We start from the raw sequence: 25,325 nt of genomic DNA on the forward strand, positions 1-25,325 counted from the left end.
TGCTTTAAGATGGGGCTTACTTCTCTGGACTCTCACTTCTACCACTCCACACACGCTCCGAGTTCTAGCACACTCGTATCTGTGGTCCACTAGCCAAGTATCTGGAGAAGGCAATGGCACCCTACTCCAGTACTCTTGCCTGGAAAATCCCATGGACGGAGGAGCCTGTTGGCTGGAGTCCATGGGGTCGTGAAGAGTCAGACACGACTGAACGACTTCACTTTCACTTTTCACTTTCATGCATTGGAGAAGGAAATGGCAACCCACTCCAGTGTTCTGGCCTGGAGAATCTCAGGGACAGGGGAACCTGTTGGGCTGCCGTTTTTGGGGTCGCACAGAGTCGGACACGACTGAAGCGACTTAGCAGCAGCAGCCAAGTATCACCGCATGTTTGGTTCCCTCGACCTCAGATGTCCTCCCTGACTTGTTGCCCTAGACAATCCTTGCTGGCTGGATGTTCTCATGCACCTTACTTTGCCGCTAATATAACATAGCAGGTGTGCATCTCAGTCATGTGAGAACAATATCTTTCCTTATTTTTATCTCTCTCGCCTTCATTTTGACCTGAGCCCCCATCCCAACTCAATCTCGGTCCGTTTGGTGCTTCCCTTTTCTCCAGTATTGAATCCAAGTTCTAGACTGTCTGGTGTCAGGGTGCTGAGGAATGTGACTCCCTGGTCTCAGGGCATCCATTCAGCACAGGTTGCCATAGAGACATCCCTAGTTTTCTCTTCATGGCCGCTTCCAGTCTAGGTGTTATCTTGGCAATGCCCACTCCATGCTGGGTCCCTGGAATCTCTACAAGGTGGCTTTTGGTATATCTGCATAGATGGCCCCATACCTGCTCTGAGATCTTGCCACCTTCCTGGAGGTCTGCAGACAGACACCCCTGCTGTTTGGCCCCTGCCCTCTCCATCTCATTACCTCTTTGCCTTCTGTCTCTCCGGCAGCACCTGGGAAGTTTTCTTGTCTCATAAAAACATTTCCAAAGACTTCCCTGGCAGTCCAGTGGTTGAGACTCTATGCTTTGACTGAGGACACACATCGGGGCACTAAAATTCCGCGTGCTGCATGGTGCGGCCCCCAAAAATAAAATAACACTTCTGTCTGCTTTCTTCTTCTGAAGATTCGCTTGTCCCACACTTCCCCTAAGCTTCCCTGGGAACATGGAGAGTTTATAATTAGGGAACACAAGAGACAGAGACTGACAGGCCTTTTTTGCTTCTACTGTGTCACACTGCTTCCTCTCAGAGAGGGAATTAACTGCTTGGGAAAGGGGGAAATGCCAGGAGACGAAAGAACACAAGGCCAATTACAATCACCTGGCCACCGCCGCCTTCCCCCACCCCTGTCATTTTCTGCTCAAGGCCCATTGCTCTCAGCCCATGCGCTCCAGCAGCTGAGGCCTGCCATGGCCTCTCTCCCAGGATTGTCAGCACCTGAAAGCTGGCACATGGTGGGTGCCTTGTAAACAGGCTAAAATCTAAAGCTAAAAGTAAGAGTGAACTTTGGAGTCAGGGAGAGCCAAACGAGTCCTGCCAGCTGCCTTCCTTTTTGAGTGACCTGGAGCCAGTTACTGCATCTCTGTCCATGGGCAGTAGCCACGGGGAGGCAAGAGGAGGTGAGAAACAGTGCTCCTCAAAGACAATGTCCCTCCTCCTAGCCTGCCCAGATTCTGGCTGGACAGTATCATCTCCTCTCAACCATCATGTGGCCCACACTTCCATATCAGATGCCTCTCCTCTGCAGATGTATTTAGTGAGACCAAAGCTTTGTGTCCTGACCCCTCGAGGTGGGTCCCTCCACTCCTTCCAATGAGTGACTTCCAGGATTCTTGAGTTCCAGGCATTTAGTTTGTGATGAAGGATAAAGAACTTGGAATTCTGGTTCTGCCACGCCCTAGCTGTGGGAAACTGGACAAGTTTCTGAGTCTCAGTTTTCTCATCTGGAAGATGGGAATGATGATAACTAACAACCCAGGCTGCCTGGGTTCACATCCCTGTGTGTGTGTGCATGTTCAGTCACTCAGTTGTGTCTGCCTCTTTGTGGCCCCATGGACTATAGCCCGCTAGGCTCTGCTATCCATGGAATTTTTCAGGCAAGAAGACTGGAGGAGGTTGCCACTTCCTATTGCAGGGAATCTTCCCCAATAAGGACTGAACCCGCGTCTCCTGCATTGGCAGGTGGATTCTTTACCACTAGCACCAACTGGGAAGCCCCTGCCACTTTCCAAATGTACAACTGACTTTTGTCTTAGTTTCCTTATATATAAAAGAGGCTCCATCACAGAACCTACCGCACAGGGTTTTTGTTAGCATTCACTGAGTTTAAAAACCTAAATTGTTAGGAATTCCCTGGTGGTCTAGTGGTTCAGACTCTACCACCCCCCACCCCACAAAGAAAAACCCAGAGAACGAAAACAAAACAAAAAATCTTAAATTGTTTACCATCTCAACTGTAAGTACTCTGTGTATGTTGGTTATTATGATCCTGCTGTGGCCTCTCTTTACTGCCCACAAACTCATGACACTGTATTAGTCTGCTTGGGCTTCTGTAACGAAATACCACAGATGTGGGTCAGGGCATGGCTTAGACAACAGAAATGTATTGTCTCGCAGTGCTGGAGGCTGGAAGTCCAAGATCAAGATGTTGGCAGGTTTGGTTTCTCCTGCTAGATAGCATATTGAAAAGCAGAGACATTACTTTGCCAACAAAGGTCTGACTAGTCAAGGCTATCATTTTTCCAGTGGTCATGTATGGATGTGAGAGTTGGACTGTGAAGAAGGCAGAGTGCCGAAGAATTGATGCTTTTGAACTGTGGTGTTGGAGAAGACTCTTGAGAGTCCCTTGGACTGCAGGGAGATCCAACCAGTCCATTCTGAAGGAGATCAGCCCTGGGCGTTCTTTGGAAGGAATGATACTAAAGCTGAAGCTCCAGTACTTTGGCCACCTCATGCGAAGAGTTGACTCATTGGAAAAGACTCTGATGCTGGGTGGGATTGGGGGCAGGAGGAGAAGGGGACGACAGAGGATGAGATGGCTGGGTGGTATCACTGACTTGATGGATGTGAGTCCGAGTGAACTCCGGGAGTTGGTGATGGACAGGGAGGCCTGGTGTGCTGCGATTCATGGGGTCACAAAGAGTCGGACACGACTGAGCAACTGAACTGAACTGAGGCCTCTTTCCTTGGCGTGCAGACGGCTACCTCCTGGCTGTGTCCTCACTTGACCTTTCCTCTGTGCATATACATCTCTAGGGTCTCTTCCTCTTCTTACAAGGACACTGGTCAGATTGGATTAGGGCCCACACTAATGGGCTCATTTTAGCTTTAACGCTGCTTTAAAGGACTCTCTAAATGCAGTCACATTCTGGGGTGACTGGGGTTAGGGTTTAACATATGAATTTATGTGGGGGACACAATTCAGTCCATGACAACATGTAAACAAATCCTACGATTACATGTTCTGCAGGGGAACCTCTTAATCTAATTCTTGATAATGAAGTCCAGGGTGTTTGGCTTTAGGGGATTTCTTCTGTGGTTTAGTACTGAGAACCTGCTCTCAGAGAAGCAGATTTTGAAGCCCCTGTTTAAAACTGGCTCAGGGGTCTGTGACTTGCCTGATCTTCATGGAGCATCTTCATGCTGAGGAAGAGGATGGTAACTCACATTGGGATAGCTGTGAGGACCAAGGGCATCATACGGGTGAAACACTCCATAACCTCCACACCCACAGGTTTTTGCCTCTGCCCTAAAAAGCAGAACTAGATGGATTGTCTTGACTCTCCTTTCCATTCTCAAAATTCTATGACTATGATTCTAAGGGTGGAAATGCAAGCATCAAGAACAAGCTGCTGTGGAATCAGTTTCTGGGCCCAAGGCATCAGTAGATATACTTGAATCAACGCAGGAAATCACACCCGTCACAGGGACCCCTTGCTCTGCATATTCTGAAGCCCCAACTGCAGCAGTGCTGATGTGTATCATTCAGTCCCATGGTCCTGGCACATGTGGCTTTTCTGCTTTGGCAAGAACTCACAGTAACATGGGACCATAAACTAGATGTGCTGGGGCAGAGAACCTCTTTGTCTTTAAAGGGACCCTGCAATGCTGTCAAAAAAGACCACCTGAAGTTCCATCTCTGCCACCTTCCTCAGGTTCCCTCTAAAACCGACTGGTTATTTTTCAATGAAAGTTTTGCTCTAGAAGCAGAGATGAAGGGATGGAGCTGGGGAATCAATGTTTAGTTTGAATTCAAACCCTGTCCCTGACTCTAGGCACTTCACTGACTCAGTTTCTTCATCCGTCAAACAGTCATAACAGTTCTTGGCTCACTGGGGTGTTTGGGGTTTCCATGGGGTAACAAAAGTGCTTCATTCATTCCACCAGTAATTTTTGAGTAGTCACGCACGACTTAGCAACTAAACAGCAACAACTGTGTGTAGGAACATTTCCTACCCTCTTTTAGGCACTAGGGATACAGAATGAAAGCAAAGCCATCATCCGGAGAGAAATTAAATTCTAGTGGATGCATCAGGCAAAAACAAATAATACATCATGCTATGCCAGGACGTGTAAAGCATAATGAGGAGACAGCACTGATGGGGGTGGTAGGGGGGTGATACCAGGTAAGATGGCTTAGTCAGAGAGATTCTCTTTGAAAAGGGGGTGTTTAGCAGATACCGGGACCATGAGAGAGATGGAGCCATTGGAATATCTGAGGAAAGAACAGGCAGGAACACCCTAAAGGATGGCTGCACTTGGCAGGAAACTGCAAGAGGTGCTGAGTTGGGAGTGGATGAAGTCAGCAGGCCTCGAAGACCAGGGTCAAAATTCTGGGTTTAATGCCATTTTAGAGCACTATATGTAATTTTTAGTTATTAATTCCATTTAGCTCATGAATCACTCAAGAAAATGTATGATTTATTAATTTTTTTATATACTGTGAGGTTGGAAAAAAAAACAGAATGTTTACTTTGTCATCTCAAAATTGATTAAGAAGAAAAGATCAACATCCTTGATACATTTTATATCAATTAAATGACTATTAAACGTAAAGACAGAAAATGTTAGGGAGGGAAAAAAAGGTTCTGAATTTTAACCAAAGTGCCACGAGAAGTCATTGGAGGACTCTGAGCAAGGGGAGTGACTCTGTCATCTACATCTTAGAAGGATCCTCTGACTACTGTTTGGAGAAGAGACTTTAAAGAATCATGGTAATCACTAAGCTGACTGTCAAGTATTGCTTGCACCTCCTGGGTACACGGTGGGTTGCATTTCCTATTGCCAAGTGGGGCTATCAGACTGAGTTGAGGGGGCAGAAGTCACAAGCGTCACTTCCAGGGAAAGCAGTCAATTGCAGGTACGAGACCCTCCAGGGCTCGTTTTCCTTCTGTGTGAGCAGTCAACAATATTGGAGGTGAAGCCTGGGTTTGGAGGTGGACAGAGCTGCAGCTGGCCTGCAGTGGGTACATCCCTTAAGTGAGAAATCAACCTTCATCAGGATAAATCATGAAGATCTGGGAACTGTAACCATAACCTAACTGAATCTATCCTAGCAGGTTCCAGGAGCAAGAGGGAAAGTAGGGAGCCATATAGAAGGCTGGAAAGTGATCCCAGCTTAACCTGGAGTGATAGCAATGGGGATGAAGAGGAGTAGTCAGATTCAGGATATGGATTTGCTGAAGGACGGGAGATAGGGTATAAGGCAAAGAGATGAGTCATGGATGCCTCCAAGGATTATGGCCCGAGTAACTGGGTGAATTACTGGAAAGAACACCTAGGAAAGCACAGGGCTTACCCACAGTGTTAGGCACACAGCAAAACTACAAAATTGTAGCTTTGCGGTTATTACTATAAAGAGGGCAGGCAATGTGGAGGCTGGGGACCTTTTCAATTCCAAATGATCAAAAGTCAGATTTATTGAGGCATAATTTATATGGGCTTCCCAGCTGGTGCTAGTGGTAAAGAACCCTCCTGCCAATGCAGGAGATGTAAGAGACGTGGGTTTGATCCCTGGGTTGGGAAGATCCCCTGGAGGAGGGCATGGAAACCCACTCCAGTATTCTTGCCTAGGCAATTTCACGGACAGAGGAGCCTGATGGGCTACCATCCATAAGGTCACAAAGAGTCGGACATGACTAAAGTGACTTAGTACAATTTATATACAGTGACAGCTACTTTTTTGGGTGACTAGATCTGAGTTTTATAGACATGCATTTTGTCTTAGCCACCTCCACAATCAAGATGCAAGTTACTTCCATTGCTTCCCCAATTCCCTTTTGCTGTTCCTCCTTGTGTAGTCAAATCCTCCCTCCACCCCTGGCAACCATTGATCTGTTCTTCATCCCTGTAGTTTTGGTTTTTCCACAATGTCACTTGAACAGAATCACACCCTATGTGACCTTTGGAGACTGGCTTCTTTCACTTAGGATAATGCATTTGAGATTCAACTGTGCTGCAGAGACATGTCCAGAGTTTATTCCTTTCCCTTGCTGTGTAGTATTCCATAGTGTGGAGGTACCTACTGCTCATTGTTTCTCATTCACCTGCTGAAGGGTATTTGGGTTGTTTCCAAATTTTGGTGATGAGGCATCAATATCTGAGTACAGGTTTTTGTGTGAACATATGTCTTTACTTCTCTTTGTAAATGTCTAGAAGTGGGATTGCGGGCTAGTGTATGTTTACCTTTGTAAGAAACTGTCAAATTGTTGTTTCAGAGGAATCATACCATATTGCCCTCCCACTAGTGTTGTTTGAGGGTGGCTCCATGTCTTCCCCGGCCCTTGGGAATGTCAGGATTTTTTATTTAAGCCTTTCTAAGGTACAGTGGTATCTCACTGTGGCTTAATTTGCATTTTTCTAATGAATAATGATGTAGAGTGTTTCTTCACATGCTTATTAACCATTCATACTTTTTTTTGACAAAATGTCCATTCAAATCTTTTCCTCATGTTTCATCAGATTACTTGTTTTTCAATTGTAAAAATTCTTCATATATCCTGGATGTAATTCCTTAATCAACTATGTGTTTTGCAGATATTTTCTCCCAGTCTTTGACTTTTCATTTTCTAAATAGTGTCTCTCAAAGAGCAGAAGTTTTTAATTTTGATGAAGTCCAAGCTACCAACTTTTTCTTTTATAGATCATGTGGTTTTGTTTGTTTGTTTTTTTGTGTGTGTGTCTAAGAAATCTAGGTCTATCCAAGGCCACAAAGGTTTTCTTCTTTATTTTCTTTTGGAAGTTTTAGGTTTTGCACTTAGGTCTCACCTATTTTGAATAAATTTTTGTAAATGTGACATGATATTTCCTACTGTGCAATAAGCAGATCAGTAAAACTTGCTATCTCTGATGAGCATGTGCACAGGTGACAGTGTAGCTTGTGGAAAAATCTGGTTAAGTTTCAAACACAGATGTTCTGGGAAGCGACACCTCTTTCTGACTCCAAGGTTGAGTCTTTAGAAGTTAATCCTATCTTCAATAACTCTCTACAGATGTCTTCAGTGGTACCAGCACAGGCCTGAGTTTTTCAGCGAAATGAGCTAGGTTTTCTCCAGTTCCTAAGATACTGTAGGTAGGTAGATGCTTCAAGAAACAATGTTTTCTCTTAAACCACCGATGGAATATTCAGTGCAAAGTAGGGCATTAAATCTTAGCAATTGCAATAGAAAAATCTTAATCTTCCTAGCTTCTGTCCTTCTTGGGTGACTTTTTCATTCAAGTGATACTGGTTTTTTTCTTCCTGTTTCACTCAATAACACTATCTTGGAATGTTTCATTAAAGTTATTCAGATCTTGGTACACTTAAAATATCAAAGATAAAATTAGTGAGGAGAGAGCGTTAGGAAGCCAACAGAGAATTGTCCACTTGTGATTTGGTCAACTGAGGGCATTTTAAGCAGGCAAATACCGTCTACTACTGCCAACACTCATTAAAAAAAAAAAAGGAGCATTTAAATGACCCAAACCTTCAAGAAATGAAAAAAATTGGAAGGACATAATATCAGAATAAAAAATAGTGTTTGCTGAGAACCAACCAATTGGTAATTTATTTGGACCTAGTATAGTATTCATACATTTATCCCTTTAGCTTTCTCATTTCACTGCAATCTCACCCCAAACTATAGTTTGCACTCAGACTAAAGGAAGATATATCATGGAGAGAGCAAGCCCTAAGGTATTGGAGAAAGGCTTTTTTCTCTCACTTAAAGTTCCAGTCTTAGTATTTAGATTTTCTGTCTGGGAGTAAAGACAGGAGAAAGCTGAGCTAATAACACTTCAGACCTTTCCTTTGACAGGCACCAGTAGTTTTGCATCTTTCTTGGGCATAAGAAAGGAGGGAAGTTCTTTATGAACTGCCTTCTTGTTCAACTTCCAAGGAGATCTAATCCTCCCACTGTGTCCCCGCTCCAAGGGATCAGCCTCTCCCAGGCCCTCATTCACGAAAACAGACCACAGACAGTCCCCAGCCGAGAGTCCTCTTAAACTCATCTGTGGCTTCAGCAGCACTTAGGATAAAGACTGTACTTTCACCTTAGCCCACCCCACCAAACAGGACATAGCCAAGGGCTACATCTTCAGTCTCGGGGCTCCTCTGTTGTAGGGCTCCTGGTACAGCTGCTTGCCTCAGATTTCTTCAAAGCTCCACATCCCTGAATGTTCTTCCTTTCTCTTCTAGGCAATCTCGCCTTGCATCCTGTACTTTGCAGTAGTTGTCACAATCATAACGAATTACTCAGATACAGTTGGCCTTTTCAAGTAGAATGCAAACTCCAAAAGAACAGGAATCAAGTCTATCTTGTTTATCTGATCTTCTTGTCCCTGGCATGTGGCAAGGCACCAAGTTGCTGTGCAATAAATTACTGTTAAATGAAAGAAATCCTCTTCAGTGCATGTTTACCAGGCACTGTTCTAGGCATTTATATATAACAGTGTGTGTGTGTTGGAGTGGGGATGGTGGTGCGGGGGAGAAAAAGAGGAAAAAAAAATCCTTGCTGCTACAGAGCTTCTATCCTACTGGGCAAAGATCTGCTAAACAAGATAAGTAAACGGCATGGTATGTTAAGCAGTGATAAGTGCAAAGGACAAAAAAAGTAAGGCAGTTAAAGAACACGTAGAGGGCTGGTGGATGATATTTTTAGATTAGATGACTTGAGAAAATCTCACTGAGAACGTGTCTTTTGAGCAAAGACATGAAGGAGGCAAGGCATCTGTAAATGTGGTTATTGGGGTAGGGTGTGGAGGAAGAGCATTCCAAGCATAGGGAATAGCAAGTGCAAAGGCCCTGCGGTGGGAACATGACAGTCCTGGAACAGTCAGTGTAACGGGAAGTGGTGACTAAGGAGGAAGGAAGCAAAGTGTCCAAATGTAGTCTTTTAATCTGCCCTGTGTATCCACGGAATCATTTACACCAGACATTTCTTGGAGAGTGCTTCTGACCATGTCTATTCTAAATTCACGGGTTTCTAATAGTTTTAAAGCAGTAGAACCTCACTTTCCAGCGAAATATGAAATGGAAGTTCAAGATAGGAAACAAGGGAGCAAGAGGGTGGGTCTCTGTCAACTCCCACCCATCCCTTCACCTCACACTAGTTCAAAGCAACATGGTGGAAGAAGATTTGCTCCCCACCCAGCTCAGGTTGAATGCACTGCTCTAGAATCATAGTCTGATGCTCTGTCTAGAGCCATGCTGTTCTCCAGCATGAAGTAGAGTTGTCTGGCTCCTGTAACCGCAAGGAGACTCACAGTACATATTTACCTCCAACATGTGAATGAACTTAGCTTCTACAGTTACAACCACATGGTGTGATGTGTGGGTGTGATGTGTGGGTGTGATATGTTCCCAGAAACTAGTTCTCTATTCTGGAACTTCTTTTTTCTTCAAATCAGGTTTTAAAACTTTTCTTTATTTAAAAGAGGTAAAACAGGTCAAACACACAAACACAAATACACTAAAAGGTTGGTCTCCTGTGGATAGCTAAATGACCGTGTATTTGCAGTGGAATTCTACACACTTAAGCAAATGAAAATGAACTACTAGGACAGGCAACAGTATGGATTAATACCACACATATTTTGTTGAGCAAAAGCTGCCAGCCAGATACTTCAGTGTATACCGTATGATCTTCAGGCAAAGCTAGTCTGCAGGGAGGAAAGATGGAAAGATTCTATATCTTGATCTGGATGTTGCATGCAAAGGTGTAGTGGATACATGTAAAAATTCATGGAGCTATCAAAAACAATTTGTGCGTTTTACTCTAGGTAAACAATAATAAAATCAGTGTCCTTCCCACTACCTGTGGCTCCCAGCTACCCTCCCCAGAGGCGGCTACTCCAGCTGGGATTTCTTAATTCCCTTTTTCTCGCTGTACCTTCATGCTAGGGGCAGAGTCCTGGGAGCATGCCAGGCAGACACCAGAGGCCAAGGCTGTGGGCACCCGGCCATGGCTTGTGTACATGCCCCTTGTCTTTCTCTGGCCTCTTTGGCCCTCAGCCCCATCCCTCCCTCCTCCTCTTCCTCCTTTTCTCCCTGAAGGTTGGCCGGGGAGGTTGCTGACCCTGCCTAACAGTGTTGTCCCTCCTGGCCCTCCAGGGTGTGCCTCCCCGGCAAGGACACCGTGTGCTGATCAAGGTTATCACTGACACATTCCCTCCCTCTTAATGTTCTCTCTCTTCTGATCCCTGGACTGATCCTAGGACTTCTTGCTCCGTGGGTACTCTGTCTCAGGGAAGTTAGCTTCCCCGGTGTCCTGCCCTGGACAGCTTCCCTTTTATAGGGCAGCCTTGATAGCAGCCCATTCTGCGTTTGCATACAAACTGGGGGGAGGGGAGCTATCTCAGTGGAAGCTGAGAGCCCCTCTTATTTTCCCTCCACACCCCTATCCCCACCCCTCAATTTTTAGCAGCATCCTCTGGCCCTGTCCCTACCCCCACCCAGGGCTTCCACCCAGCCAAGCTTTTTATCTTATCATCTGGGTCCTACCTCTACCATGATTCCCCATTGCCTGAGGGCAGAGGGGCCTGAGTCACGTTCAAGTCAATTTGGCAAGCCTTCTTGGAGCAGGCTAAAAGGTAAAGGGTACTACTTGTTCCTGGCCTCCAAGAAGCTTCTAAAGCAGGGGAAATGGTGCACAACCCAGGCCCAGTTATAATAGTTCTCAACCACTACTTTCTATTGGTCCTTTCTAAGTGCCAGGTACTGACCTGCTTGCTTTCGTGCATTAAGTCCCTGAATTTTCCAAACAACCAAAAGAGGAGACGGGCACTGAGGTACAAGGTTTAAACTGCTGGCATGTGGCTGCTGGCATTTGAACAGTAACTTCCCTAGGGAAACGCCCCATTTAGGCTCGGGGGGTGGGGGTGGGGGGTTCAAGCAGAAGCAGAGTGTCGGGCCCTGGGGGACATTTAGTTGTGCCACACCTCTTCCGCACAATTCCCTCCTGCTTCAAGGGCTTGGAAAGGGGCTTCGGGGCGGTCTATCGACTCGAGGCAGGGAATTTACGAGAGGCAGGTACAAAGCTCAGCGTGGCAGAGGAGCAGAAGGGAGCACGGGAACCCGGGCCAAAAGAGGCCCTGCCAGCTCCGGGGGCACTGCAAGCCTCGAGGCGTTGCGAGCGTCGCGGCGGTTGAAAGCCCTAGCGGCTCGCGCAAACTGCGCCCAACTACTTCCCCGGGGCGGCTTTGGGGCCCGGGGCCCTGCGACAGCCCTACGGGGCGGCCGCGCGGGGGCCAAAGCCCAGAGTGGGTACCCGGGCGCGGCCACGTGCGCCCTGCCGGGCTCGCACGCTCCGCCACGCCGGGCCGCGGGGCCACCAGCAGGCACGCGCGCCCCCAGCGCGCACACACTCCGGGGCACGCACACCGACGGCCCGTCCCACGTCCACCACGCCCCGCCCTCCCCCGCGCCCCGCCCCCGCCCTCGCGGCGCCGGCCGCCGCCTTCCCATTGGCCGCCCGGCGAGTGACGCGCGGCGCCCGGCCCCGCCCCTCGTCAGTCACTCGGCGGAGGCGGCGCTGGCGGGGACTAGTCTCGTCCGGAGACTGGCAGCGGCGGCGTCGGCGGCGGCCGGAGCTCGAGCCCCAGCGGCTGAGGGCGGGCGGGCGGGCGCGGGGGAGGGAGGGGGGCCGGTCCGCGACGACTCTCCGGACGGCGTTTCTCCTCCGAGCAGCGCGGGTGTCGGATTTGGGGGGGGCGGGGGTACAGCCCATCCATGACCATGGGCGACAAGAAGAGCCCGACCAGGTACCTGCTCCGAGCCGAGGGGGCGGAAGGGGAGGGAGGGCTGGGGGCGGGCGGGGGCCGGCGACGACTAGGCCCCGGAGCCACCCGGGGCGGGGGGAGGCGCTGCTAAGATGGAGATCCGGGGGCGGGGGGAGGCGGCGGCGGCGGGCGGTGGCGGCGGCGGCGGGAGGCGGTGTCGCTCCCGCTCGGGGCCGGCGGCCGTGCGCGCCGCAGCCATGGCGGCTCCTCCTCAGCCGCCCTCCGCCGCCGCCGCCGCCGCCGCCGCCGCCACTCCTCCCAGACAAAGGGAGATTTAACCAGGTGGGGAGGGAGGGAGGGCGCGAGCATGGGAGGGGAGAGGGAAGGAGCCAGCCCACTCCCCGCCGCCGGCCTCGGGCTGCCCCTGCGCGCCCCCTCCAGATCCGGCCCGCGGCTCCCCTCCCGGCCCCCCCAGCCCCACGCTCAAGTCCACAAGTCCGCCCGCTTCCTGCGCCCGCCGCGGCCCTTCCCGGGGCGCCGCCGCCGCCTACTGTGCGAGGCAGCACAGCCCGGGCCCGGAGGCTGCAGGGTGCCGGTGGGGGCGCCCCGTCCCCTCCCCCGGTCCCTCCTCTTGGCCCTGAAAAGGGTGGGTGGGTGGTCGTCTTAGAGAAGTTTCCAGCGCCGGATTCCTGGGAAATTACGACGGCTCACCAGCGCCTGTGTTTTTGCTGTCGCTCCCCCTTTTTCCTGCTCCCTGACTCTTCCCTCCCCTTTCCCCCTCTCCTCACTCTTCTGAAGGCCAAAAAGACAAGCAAAACCTGCCGCAGACGAAGGCTTTTGGGATTGTAGCGTCTGCACCTTCAGAAACAGCGCCGAAGCCTTTAAATGCAGTATCTGCGATGTGAGGAAAGGCACCTCCACCAGGTACTTGAAGATCTCTATTACCTTTTGTTAGAGGACTTTTTTTTTTTTTTAAATCAAGATTGGGGAGAGGGTTGTGAGCTCTACTTTCTGCCCTCTTTCCAACTTGTTGATTACAGCTTTTTCTGCATTTGCAGGTTGGGGGGGTGGTGTTGTGTGGTTTTGATTGTGTGTAATTTCATGTTGGGTGCAAAGCCTCGTGTTCACTGAGTGATTTATGGGAGAGAATTTTCCCAGGTTTCGTCTTTTTTCAAACTGACGCTGGATTTATTTGACACTTGTATCCATTGGCTTATTGGTATTGGCTCCAAAAGACAGGAAGCAGTACTTTTGCTATGGATTGTAGGACATTGGACCTTTTATTTTTGCCATGTGCAGAATGTTTTTAATTTGCCTATCCTGATTTATTTTTCTCTTCCCTGAGAAATTTGGTGGTGGTTGTACAGTAATGGGGTTGTTGTGCTTTTCCTGTCTTGAACTGCAGCTGTCTCCCCCCACCCCTTGCACTTGACAATAAATGGTGGGGTTTGATAAAGTGCGTTTTTTGAAAGACCGAGCTGCCAGTTTGTGTGTGTCTGTGTTTTTTCTGATTAGCTTATGAGGGATGGTGATGGAGGACGGATTTTTGGAAAATGTGTAATGAATAGTGTGGATATACTGAAGTTTGTTTAGAGCTTTATTATAATGAAAAGAATGTTGAAGGAATTCCTTTTCATTCAAGTGAAGGTAGTAAAGTGGTATCAAAACGAGTTGAACTACTTCAGATTTAACATTTAGATATACTTGAATGAAATCTCAAAGCTGATTTTTTAAGTCTTTCGGTCCTCTTTTAACTTTTATCTTGTATTGTTTCGGTGATTTTAGTTTGAAGTTAAACTATTCTTTATGTCATTTAATGGGCAGACATTGGGGGAGTGTGTGTGTGAAAATGAGATGGAATGAGTGATTTTCCTGTGCATCTTTAAAGTCGATTGCTGAAGGTCTCATTTAATCAGGTACTTGTTTTTGAATTGGTAATCTTCCAACACAACCGTGTAATAGTACTGCACAGTTCTAACTGGATGTTGTTCTTTGACTAAGTGAATGTGTCCTGTTAGGGTTTGGTTGCTTTGTTTATACCTGGAACTAAATAGGATATTGAGCAACCTAAAGAATGTAACTGGGATGAATTGGTCCAATTACTGGTGGAACACTTCTGTGAATTTCACTGACTGTAAGTAATGAGACCTTTAAGTAAAAATACTCCAGGGCTAAAAGTATTTCCCCATAGGTACTTTTTAAAGTAAATTCATATCAATATTTGGTATTGTTATAGAGCACATTTAGTTAAAAACACCCATTGGGAGCGCAATAGATCTTGTTTTGCTACTTAAAACAGGGAATTCCATCAAATGACATGAAAGTTTAGAAATGTATTTGTTATTTAAAGCAATAGTGATTGTATTTTATTTGAGTAATGTTTTTTTACGTGTAGAATCCCTCAGAGGCCAAACCTCTTTATTGTGGTTTTGCTTTGAGTGTTACCGTAGATGATGTTAAAGTAATGACTAGGAAACTCCTAAGAACTTGAGAACTTCACTAGTGAAGAGAAATAAATTCAAAAGTTTACATCCAGTGTATTGCTGGGAATAATTATCTCATAACAAAGTGCATTTCAGTTTCTACATGTATTAAAAAAAAAATCTGACTCATCAGCTTTTGGAAGCACGTGGAAGGTGTTGATTTTAAAAACAATGTAGATGTTTAAATTTTCTTCAGACCCATAGATGACAACATTAGAATTAAGTTTTTTAAACAAATATATTAAATTCTTAATAATGAAAATACAGGAACATGATACTCATCCGTTGTCTTTAAGAGTCTATGATTTTTTGAGGTCTGTGGTTGTGTAGGATTTGAACACAGATTTAAGAGATCTGAGGATTTAGATTCTTACCCAGCTCATGATACTTTTACATAACTTAATTTCATGTTGGTGGTTGTCAGTATTTTGGTGTGTTAGAACTAAAAGTCTTTATAGAAGACTGTTCTAAAAGTCATTAATAAGGCAAATAACATTTTGGCCTTCCTATGCTGTGAATGGATTTCATGTAGAAGGGTGAATTCGACAGGTTTTTGTCTTGTGCTATCCAGTGTATTAACTGTTGGCTGATTTCTCTGTGATACTAGTTACTACTGCTTTGTCTTTCCCCCCGGCCTTTTTTATTTGTAATTTAATTGATACAGCAAAGGTTTGACATTTGCTGCCTTTTATAGTTTTATTTATTTAAAAAAAATTTTTTGCCAGACAGCATGTGGGATCTCAGTTCCTGACCAGGAATTGAACCTGCATACCCTACAGTGGAAATGTTAAGTCTTAGCCACTGGATCACTGGGAAGTCCCATGCCTTGTGTAGTTTTAATCAGATGTGGTATTAGAAATGGCAGTTGAAAACTTGTTGGGTTTTGGATACTGGGTAATAAGCAAATTTTTTTTTATTTTTAGTGTAATTTTTAAGTAATGGAAGGACTTCTAATCTGCTGACTGGTATAGTAATTTGGTTTTCTCGCTCTGGGCTGATATTTTATAACAGCCTTGACAGTTGGGTAGCTCGTGGTAATTCTGGAGTTTGTTCATCATTCATGTCATTGTTGTTGCCATCATCTGACAATCAAGTAAGGAAGTCAGCTTTGAATTAATGGTAGTCCAGTAGGATCCAGACTGTATTCTTTGAGAATAGAATTGATATTCTTCAGTTTGATTTGGAAAATACTGTCACTCATCCAAAGAACATTTATTAAGTTGCTAGGATGTGAAAGATTCCTGCTCAAGACATTGAAGACAGGAAGGGGTTTTTTTAGAAGGTTGGTAAGACATGTATAGGAATGACCATAATCCAAATTATAAAGGCTCTAGGAGAGGTATGCATAAAATGCTACAGGAGGTCTGAGCAATCTGGCTTGGGCATCAATTAGAAGAATTCCCCTCCCTTCAGTTCTTCTGGAGAAGAATTGATTTCTACAGAATTACCTGCCATCTTTCACTGTTATTGCCATGTGTACCAGATAAATTTAATTCTGCAGGTAGAGTCATGAAAGTGATTCAGAAGGTCTTTTCTTCTTGTAGCAGCACAGAGCAGAATGAAAGGTCAGAAGCTCCAAAGGAATCTGTTAAGGGAAGAAAGAAGAAATACTTTGTTGGCTACTTGGAGGTTCAGAGGGCAGTGGAAATCTTTATTTTGGATTTGTTTTGCATCTCTTTAGTTCTTAAATACACTCCTTTTCCCAACTATTGCATTCCACTCTTTATTTTTTTTAATAGCTTTATTAAGACATACTAAAAGATTGACCAGTTGTATAAGTTTTTAATTCAGTGATTTTTGCTAATTTTAAACATTGACTATACAGCCATCACCACAAACCAGTTTTAGAACATTTCTGTCGCTGTGAATGGCGTCCTTAAGCCTGTTCTGTGATACACTTTTAAAAAATTACTTATTTAGTGAGTGATTTATTTTTGGCTGTGCTGGTCTTCTAGTTGTAGCAAGTGGAGGTGCTCTCTAGTTGAGGGGCTTGGGCTTCTCATTGTGCTGGCTTCTCTTGTGGAGCATGGTCTCTAGGGCTTGTGGGCTTCAGTAGCTGAGGCACCTGCAGCTGAAATGTTCGTTTTCCCACCATGCTGATGTACTCTGAGCTTTTCAAGATAGAAAATAAAGGAGTGTGTATGGAAGGTGGTGGTGAGTGGGAAGAAACACTATCCCTTCCCTAGGTGATAGCCTAAATAGTATTTGCCAGCCCACTTTGCAAATCTCATGAAAGAGGATATCAGCTTTTAAAAGGGAAAAAAAGCCCAACAAAACCACAAACTCACAAATTTACCTAACCGTTGTTCTTCTAAGTTGAAGTTCTTGAGTACTGGACAGAGTAATAACTTCCTAGACATCTTGATAAATGTATTTTACTTTTGGTCTTGTTAATTCTCTGAATGCAATTATCTGTAAGTAAATATTGTAAAATAAAAATTACTAGGATACTGCTGCAGCTCTTCTTGATTAGTGGTGCCTTGATAATAGTGCTGCACTGAATACTATCCCCCTGAAAAATGCACTCTATTTAGAGCTTTTACAGACAAGTAATCAAGTGAGGTTAGGTGTGTAATAAAATGGTGTGGCCTTAAAGAAAAGAAAAAAAAAAAAGCCTGGTACTCGGGATATTGAATGGGAATTGGTAGTACTCAGTTGTCTGTGTGTAAAATAATTCCCTTGTCCAGGAACTCCCTGATTCTTTGCAGTTGCAACTTTGGAGGTTTTCTCCCCCTAAATTGAGATACCCTGACAACTTTAGAGTCTCTTGACTTGTCATGAAGTTCTTTAGAAGTTTTAGGGGGAAAATGCACGTATTTAGTGAGACATGAAAAGTTTTCGTCTTTGCCGAAAGCTTCAGAGGTGCATCATCCTGTGATACTTTTCAGATAGGAAGACTCCCAGAAAGCTGGAGAGTCTCCGCTCTGGCCTCACCTAGAGTGGAGCAGGGCTTCCTTCCCCAATAGTTCTGGGTCATCTGCCACCGCGGTTCTGCTTCTTAGACCACGTTGGGTTTTTTTTTTTTTAGTTTTACAATTTTTATTAATGTTTGGCTGCCCTGGATCCTTTGTTGCTACGCTTGAACTTCAGTTGCGGGGAGTAGGGACGACTCTTGATTGTGGTGATTCTCTTGTAGAGCACAGGCTCTAGGGTGCATTCGCTTCGGTAGTTGCAGGATGGGTTTAGTCGCTCTGCGGCATGTGGGGTCTTCCCAGAGCAGGGATTGGGCCCATGTCCCCTGCGTTGGCAAGTGGATGCTCAACCACTGGACCACCAGGAACTCCCCGCACTGGTTTTATTTTAGTGTTTGCCTTTTCATAAAATTTCTCCATAAAGTACATAGAAAATGATCCGTCTTCCAAATCATCAAACTTTGTTAAACATTTCAGCCTCATAGTTGGTGCAAAAGCGGGTACAGGTTAGAGATTATTCTTAACCCAGAAACGAAGTGATAATTTATTTTGTGTTTGCTGTTAACACTGGACTTAACTGATTTATTGTTACTGACTTGATCTTATGTATACTTGGTGACCTTAAAGTATCAATAAATTACCTGGGCAGTTGTGATTGACAAGCTTTTATTGAGTACACAGTCATCTGGGCTCTGTGTACGTGGTGTACAGACAGATGAGATCTTTGTTTTCATGAAGCTTAAAGTACTGTGGAGAGGAAAAGAAAATAAACAAGTGAACAGAAGAAAAAGATCGTTTCAGCTGGAGATCAGTGCTCCAAGGAAATTGGAGCAGGATAGGGAACTAGAGTGGTGAGAACTGGCTGGAGCAACAGCTTTACAGACAGTATTGAAATGCACACTGGCCTTTTTAGGAAACACTCATGCTGCTTTCTTCTGGAACAAGGGGATAACTTTTTTTTTTTTTTTTTTTGGAGGTTTACCTGCACCAGTTTGCTCATTTGGTTGGGGATAGTTTATAGAGTTTGAGCCTTTATGCCCAGGCTAATAAACTTTTAGTTAAACTTGTAGACGAAAGTCTGGCCAGCTGCCTATATACTGTTGCAATTGACCCTTGAACAACTGGGAGATGAGGGGTGCTGATTGCTATGCCTCTGTGTGTAGCTGGACATTAACATTTAACAGTTGTCCCTTGGTATCCAGAGGGCATTAGTTCTAGGACCTGCCTTGGTGGTGGTGGTTTAGTTGCTAAGTCGTGTCCAACTCTTGTGACCCCATGGACTGTAGCCTGCCAGGCTCCTCTGTCCATGGGATTTCCCAGGCAAGAGTACTGGAGTGGATTGCCATTTCCTTCTCCAGGGGATCATCCCAACCCAGGAATTGAACCCAGGTCTCCTGGATTGCAGGCTCAGTTTTGCAGCTGTGAATTCAACCACGCACGGAATGTGCAGTACTGTAGTATGTGTTTATTGAAAAAATCCGTGTATAAGTGGACCTGTGTAGTTCAAACCCATGTTGTTTAAGGGTTAACTGTTCCTCAAATAGGAGATGTTAAATGGATTCAGTTATGTGTTATTTTTTCATGCATCATGTATTTATTGTGTACTTTCATAGATGCTGAAGAAATTCCAACTAATTGTATGTAGTTTAGCGAAATAGTTATCAGCACTAACACTGTTCTTAGTACTTGAGGAAATAGTGGATCTCTAAACGTGAACTAAAACATTTTGCAATCACTGTAGTTCTCATTTGCCCTCTTGACCCATCGCCAGGGCCTTTTCTCTTTGTGACATCTTTTATACTATCATTTGCTCTTCTGGTGGTTTTTTTTTTTTTTCTTTTTGCTTGTTTATTTTTAAGTGAACTTTGTGAATTGTAGCATACATACAAAGATGTGCAGAAACCATACTTGTAAGACCTGATGACTTTCACAAAGTGAGCATACCTGTGTAACTAGCAGCCAGATTAGGAAACAATATTAACAGGACCCAAAAAGCCCTTTGGGCCCCCTTCCAGTCACTTCCCCCATCCCAACCGTGTGCTTGCTTTTGACACTGCAGATGAGTTTTGCTTGCTTTTACCTTACAGCATGTACACTTCTGGGTCTGGCTTCTTACACTCATTCTTACGTTTGTGAATGTTCATGTTGTGTGTGGTTCTTGCTTATTTTACCAGTGCTGTTTTATCGTAAGAATATCTTAAGTGTTGAACTCTGCATGCAGACCTCTAACACGTTCTAGAGATAGAATCTCTCTTCAACTTCTGTTCATTACCTACATACTTGAACTCGGCCATCTCCTTCCAGCAGCAGCATAAATCCACATATCATTAGGTGAAAGGAGGAAAACCTGGTATGTGGAACTTTCTAGAGTATATAAATAGAGTAAACTTTTGCCTGTCATGAGTAATATTGTTCATCAATCATTTATATTTCAAGGCTTTGGTTAAATAAACACAAAATTCCTGCTCTGAAGGAACCTAACAAACTTGTTGAAAAGATAAGACTATAAAAAGATGACCAGTGGTTGTGAATGCAAGCGATTGTTTTAGAGGAGGTGGAGACCCTGTTTTGAGGGGTATTTGGGGGAAGACCTCCTCACTGAATCTGAGATTTAAACTATGCCTTTTTGGTTCTTGATATGGGGTTTGTTATACAATTGGATGCAAGTTAGTTCTGTGCCTTCTCCTTTTTAACTGTTCACACTCAGATGTCACCCGTACCTTCCCACTTGTCTTTACAGCTTGATAATTCTCAGATACTATTTATTAACCACCTGTCACCACCCCCATGCATGAATACACGTGACAAACAGATCCAACTGGTTCTTGGGCCTCACCACTTGGACAGCTTAGATTATCTCCTGGTTCTCATTGTTCTTAGGGTAAAGTCCAAATCCTTAACTATCACAAAGGCTTTCTGATTTGGTCCTTTACTGTTCCTTTAGAGTTGCGGGATGCAGCCTGCCCCCACACCGTTTGCCTCCCCCACACAGCACTTGTGTCTTTCATACTGAACTGCCTGGTATTTCCCTGTATGGACCATACTGTCTCATTTCCATACCTCCACACATTCTTTTCCCCTGGATTTCTTCTCCGATGTGCCTCCTTCCTTAGCTTGGCTGGCTCCTGTTTGTCCTTCTAGACGTCTTGGGAAGTCTTTTTCCAGTGCCCTACAGTCATGTATGCCTCTTCATAACATTTGAACCGTATTTTTCCTTGATTGCCTCTGTTATGTTTTCACCTTTTTGAGGGCATGGTCTTTCTTTGTGTGTGTGTTACAGAGCCAGGCGCTCAGTAGGGGTTCAGTAAATGTATATAGAATAGATGAAGACTGGAAGTTTGAATTGGAGTTGCCTTTAAAACTGTTCCAGTTAAAGAGTTCTGATACATATTCCTGCACATTAGGGCTTGCGTTTTGTCTGTAAAGTTATTGAATTAGGGGAAATTTGTCTTTATAAAGTATGTCCTTAAGAAGTAGTATTCTCATTTTCTGGTTTTGTTTCCTAAACATGTTCTAGAAATTAAACACAGACTGGAACCTTGGAGACCCTGGCCTGTGCATTTAAAGTACTTCCTGGAGTAGTTTTGGGCTTCAGAGATTTAGCACACTTACCTAAACAATAACTGTGACCATTCTTCTTCTCTTTTTGTTGAGCATTTGGTGATTTAAGCTGCCAAAAGTCATATGGAAAAGTGTGCAAATAAAGCAGAGGATCAATCGTATAAAACCAATTTTGAGGTGTGTTAAGGAACTAGGTAGCAGTCCATGGCATTGCAAGAGTCAGACACCACTTAGCGACTAAGCAAGGAACTAGGTGAGTGTGCTTGTAAGCTGGCACCTAAAGGCAGTTTAGAAATGGCTACAGAGCATCTTAAGTGTTGTTGCAAATGTTAGGCTATGCTGTCCACTGTGTTAACATACCCATAACTTGATAGTTGCACCTTCTACGTGGTGTACATTACTGTTATTTGAATTAATTACTGCTGTTAAGTTGAAGTGTTGACTCATTCATTTATTTATTTAGCTATAGTTTCAGTTCTGTGCAGTGATTGACACAGATGGATGCCAAAGATGAATTCTCAGTAAAGGCATTGCAAATAAACCCCTGTGTAACTCAGGAATCAGAAGTACAGACCTTTTTCGACCTAAAATGGGATTATGTCCAAAACCATCATAAGTTGAAAATAGTGAAAGGTGAAATGCATTTAAAACGCCTAACTTGCCAAATATCACAGCTTGGCTTAGACTACCTTAAACACCTCAAAACGCTTATGATGGCCTACAGTTGGGCAGAACCACCTAACACAAAGCTAATTCTTTAATGAACTGTTGAATGTCTCATGTAATGTTTGAATACTGTACTGAAAGTGAAAAACAGAATGGTTGTCTGGGCACAGAATGGTTGTAAGTGCATTGATTGTTTGTCTTGCCGACTGTGTGGCTGTTAGGGAGCTCCAGGGCCTGCCCTCTGCCCAGCATCACCAGAGAGTACTGGACCCCATGCCTCTGGCCCAAGGAAAGATCAGAATTTGAAGTGTGGTTTCTACTGACTGTGTACCACTTTGCTCCATCAAAGTCGAAAAATCCTAAGTTGTGAGCCATCATTAAGTTGAGGACCGTCGATAGTTGAAATCACAGGGTAAACAATGAAATTTTTATTTTTAAATATAATTAGATCTTTATTGCTCCTCTCCTTTCCTCCCTCAGTCAATTTAGAAAATCTATGTAGGTTATTCTTTGATTGGGAAAAGAAGCTAGGAAGCGGGGATGTAAAAGAAGCATCTTAAAACTTATTTATAACATTTTCTCTATAATTTGATATCATTAGCAATACAATTGAAGAGAACATTTCAAAAGCCTTTGGAAGGGACAAGAAATTAAGGGTGATGTAGGATGCAAGTTTCATCAACTTACTGGTCTTAAAATATCAAATGTGTGGTGGTTAGTTGGAGAGAACAAACCTGGTGACTGGTTTCTAAGAACAGATATGATTTCATATGTAGGCTCTCAGTTTTTGATTAAGTAGGTCTGGGGTAGCATTGCATTTCTTACAAGTTCCAAGGTGATGTTGATGCTGCTGGTCTAGGGAGCATACTTTGGAAACTGGTTTCAGTTCAGTTCAGTCGCTCAGTCGTGTCTGACTCTTTGCTACCCCATGAATCGCAGCACGCCAGGCCTCCCTGTCCATCACCAACTCCCAGAGTTCACCCAAACTCAGGTCCATCGAGTCAGTGATGCCATCCAGCCATCTCATCCTCTGTCGTCCCCTTCTCCTGCCCCCAATCCTTCCCAGCATCAGGGTCTTTTCCAGTGAGTCAACTCTTTGCATGAGGTGGCCAAAGTATTGGAGTTTCAGCTTTAGCAGGGCTGATCTCCTTCAGAATGGACTGGTTGGATCTCCTTGCAGTCCAAGGGACTCTCAAGAGTCTTCTCCAACACCACAGTTCAGAAGCATCAATTCTTCGGCGCTCAGCCTTCTTCACAGTCCAACTCTCACATCCATACATGACCACTGGGAAAACGATAGCCTTGACTAGTCAGACCTTTGTTGGCAAAGTAATGTCTCTGCTTTTTAATACGCTATCTAGATTGGTTATAACTTTCCTTCCAAGGAGTAAGCATCTTTTAATTTCATGGCTGCAGTCATTCTCCTTTAAAGAGAAACCACCCAGTCCTCTGAAGATGAAGATTGTTTGTGATGTTTGTTATGGAAAAATTATGTCTTGGCATTTAAAGTGAACTTAAGGAAGTGATAACATTCTAAGAAGCATATTTTTAATCCGGAGCTGGCATTAGTGTCGATTCCTCCACATTGTGTGGAATATAGGAGTACTGATAAGTTGGGGGACCATATCAGGTAAACTAGTTTATTTTTTGCATCCTAAAATCAGTGATTATCTTGCATTAGTAACACTTGGGTTGAATTTCACATATATTTATTTAAACTCCTCTTTCTTTGCACCATAAGTCAGAGACAGAACCAAGTCTTAAAATCAATACACCAACATTCCAGTAAAATGTTGGCAAAGAATATGAACAGATAATTTATGAAACTACTACAAATTAAGTCAGGAAATGTGGGAAATGTATACAACCTTCCCATTATTCATATATATACCAAACAAGATAATGTTTTTTGCAAGTAAAAAATTAAAGATGGGAAAAGATATTTTAGTGAGATTAGGACGTGAACATTCTCACAGACCATTGGTGGGTGGTGTGTATGTTGATTTAAGTTTTTTGAAGGTCATTATGGCATTTGGTAGCAAATGCTGTTAAAATATTTGTATCTCATTACCCAATAATTTATCATATAGGAATTTATGTGATCTGTATGCAAAAATTTTTGTGTATGTATACTAATGGCATCATTTTAACAAAAATGAAGTTCCCTGTGTGGGAATTGGCATGGAATTGTTCGATTCAGTCGCTCAGTCGTGTCCGACTCTTTGTGACCCCATGAATCACAGCACGCCAGGCCTCCCTGTCCATCACCATCTTCCGGAGTTCACTCAGACTCACGTCCATTGAGTTGATGATGCCATCCAGCCATCTCATCCTCTGTCGTCCCCTTCTTCTCCTGCCCCCAATCCCTCCCAGCATCAAAGTCTTTTCCAATGAGTCAACTCTTCGCATGAGGTGGCCAAAGTACTGGAGTTTCAGCTTTAGCATCATTCCTTCCAAAGAAATCCCAGGGCTGATCTCCTTCAGAATGGACTGGTTGGATCTCCTTGCAGTCCAAGGGACTCTCAAGAGTCTTCTCCAACACCACAGTTCAAAAGCATCAATTCTTCGGCACTCAGCTTTCTTCACAGTCCAACTCTCACATCCGTACATGACCACTGGAAAAACCGTAGCCTGTTAGAAGCCGTCAAATAGCTATAAATATTTTGCATCTCTTAAAAAATGTTTTGAGATCTCTCATACACTGGTGGTGGGAATGTAGAATGGTACAACTACTCTGAAAAAGGTTTGGGCAGTTTTTTTTTTTTTTTAAAAAACAAAGTAGAAATTTGACTCCTGGACGTTTATCCCAGGGAAATTAAAACTTGTATTCACACAAAATGTGTTTACAAGTGTCCATGGCAGCTTTACTTGTAATAGGCTGAAACTGGAAAGAAAAGTGTCTTTCAGAATGGTGCATCCGTACCATGGACTATTACTCAGTTCTTAAAAAGGAGCAAACTGTTGATGCATACAACTGGCATGGATATCAAAGGGCCCTTGTGCTGAGAGAAAAAAGCCAGTCTCCAAAGGTCACCTATTGTAGGATGCTATTAACATTCTTGAAATAACAGAATTAATGGTTGTCAGGCATTAGGGATGATGGAGAAAGGAGGGAGATTGATGTGACTATAAAGGGAATAGCAAGAGGGAGATGCTTGTGGTGATGAAACAGATCTGAATCTTGATGGTAGTGATGGCTTCATGAATCCACATGTGTGATGAGATGGCATAGAACTGTTTACATGTATTATACCAATGTAAATTTCCTGGTTTTGATACTGTACTATAATTAAGATGCAGTTTTGAGGAAATTAGGTAAGGTTTATATAGGACCTTGTACTATTTTTGCCACTTCCTGTGAATATATAATTATTTCCAAATAAAAATTTAACTCAGCATTAAAAAAACTAAGATCATGACATCCAGTCCCATCACTTTATGGCAAATAGAAGGGGAAAAGTGGCAGCAGTGACAGATTTTATTTTCTTGGGCTCCAAAATCAACTC

At 44.2% G+C, this 25,325-nt stretch overlaps 1 protein-coding gene across 1 annotated transcript in view; it reads left to right on the plus strand.

Moving 5' to 3' along the window:
- The first annotated feature begins 11,969 nt into the window (after nt 1-11,969).
- Nucleotides 11,970-25,325, plus strand: part of RYBP (RING1 and YY1 binding protein) — a 73,071-nt gene continuing 59,715 nt past the window's right edge. The window contains exons 1-2 of the mRNA XM_069561639.1: nt 11,970-12,239; nt 12,996-13,121. Coding sequence (XP_069417740.1) covers nt 12,208-12,239; nt 12,996-13,121 — 158 coding nt within the window. The 5' untranslated portion in view covers nt 11,970-12,207. The remainder of the gene's footprint in view (nt 12,240-12,995; nt 13,122-25,325) is intronic.

This window comes from Ovis canadensis, chromosome 19, assembly GCF_042477335.2.
Source record: "Ovis canadensis isolate MfBH-ARS-UI-01 breed Bighorn chromosome 19, ARS-UI_OviCan_v2, whole genome shotgun sequence".
In the NCBI taxonomy this organism is placed as follows: Eukaryota; Metazoa; Chordata; class Mammalia; order Artiodactyla; family Bovidae; genus Ovis; species Ovis canadensis.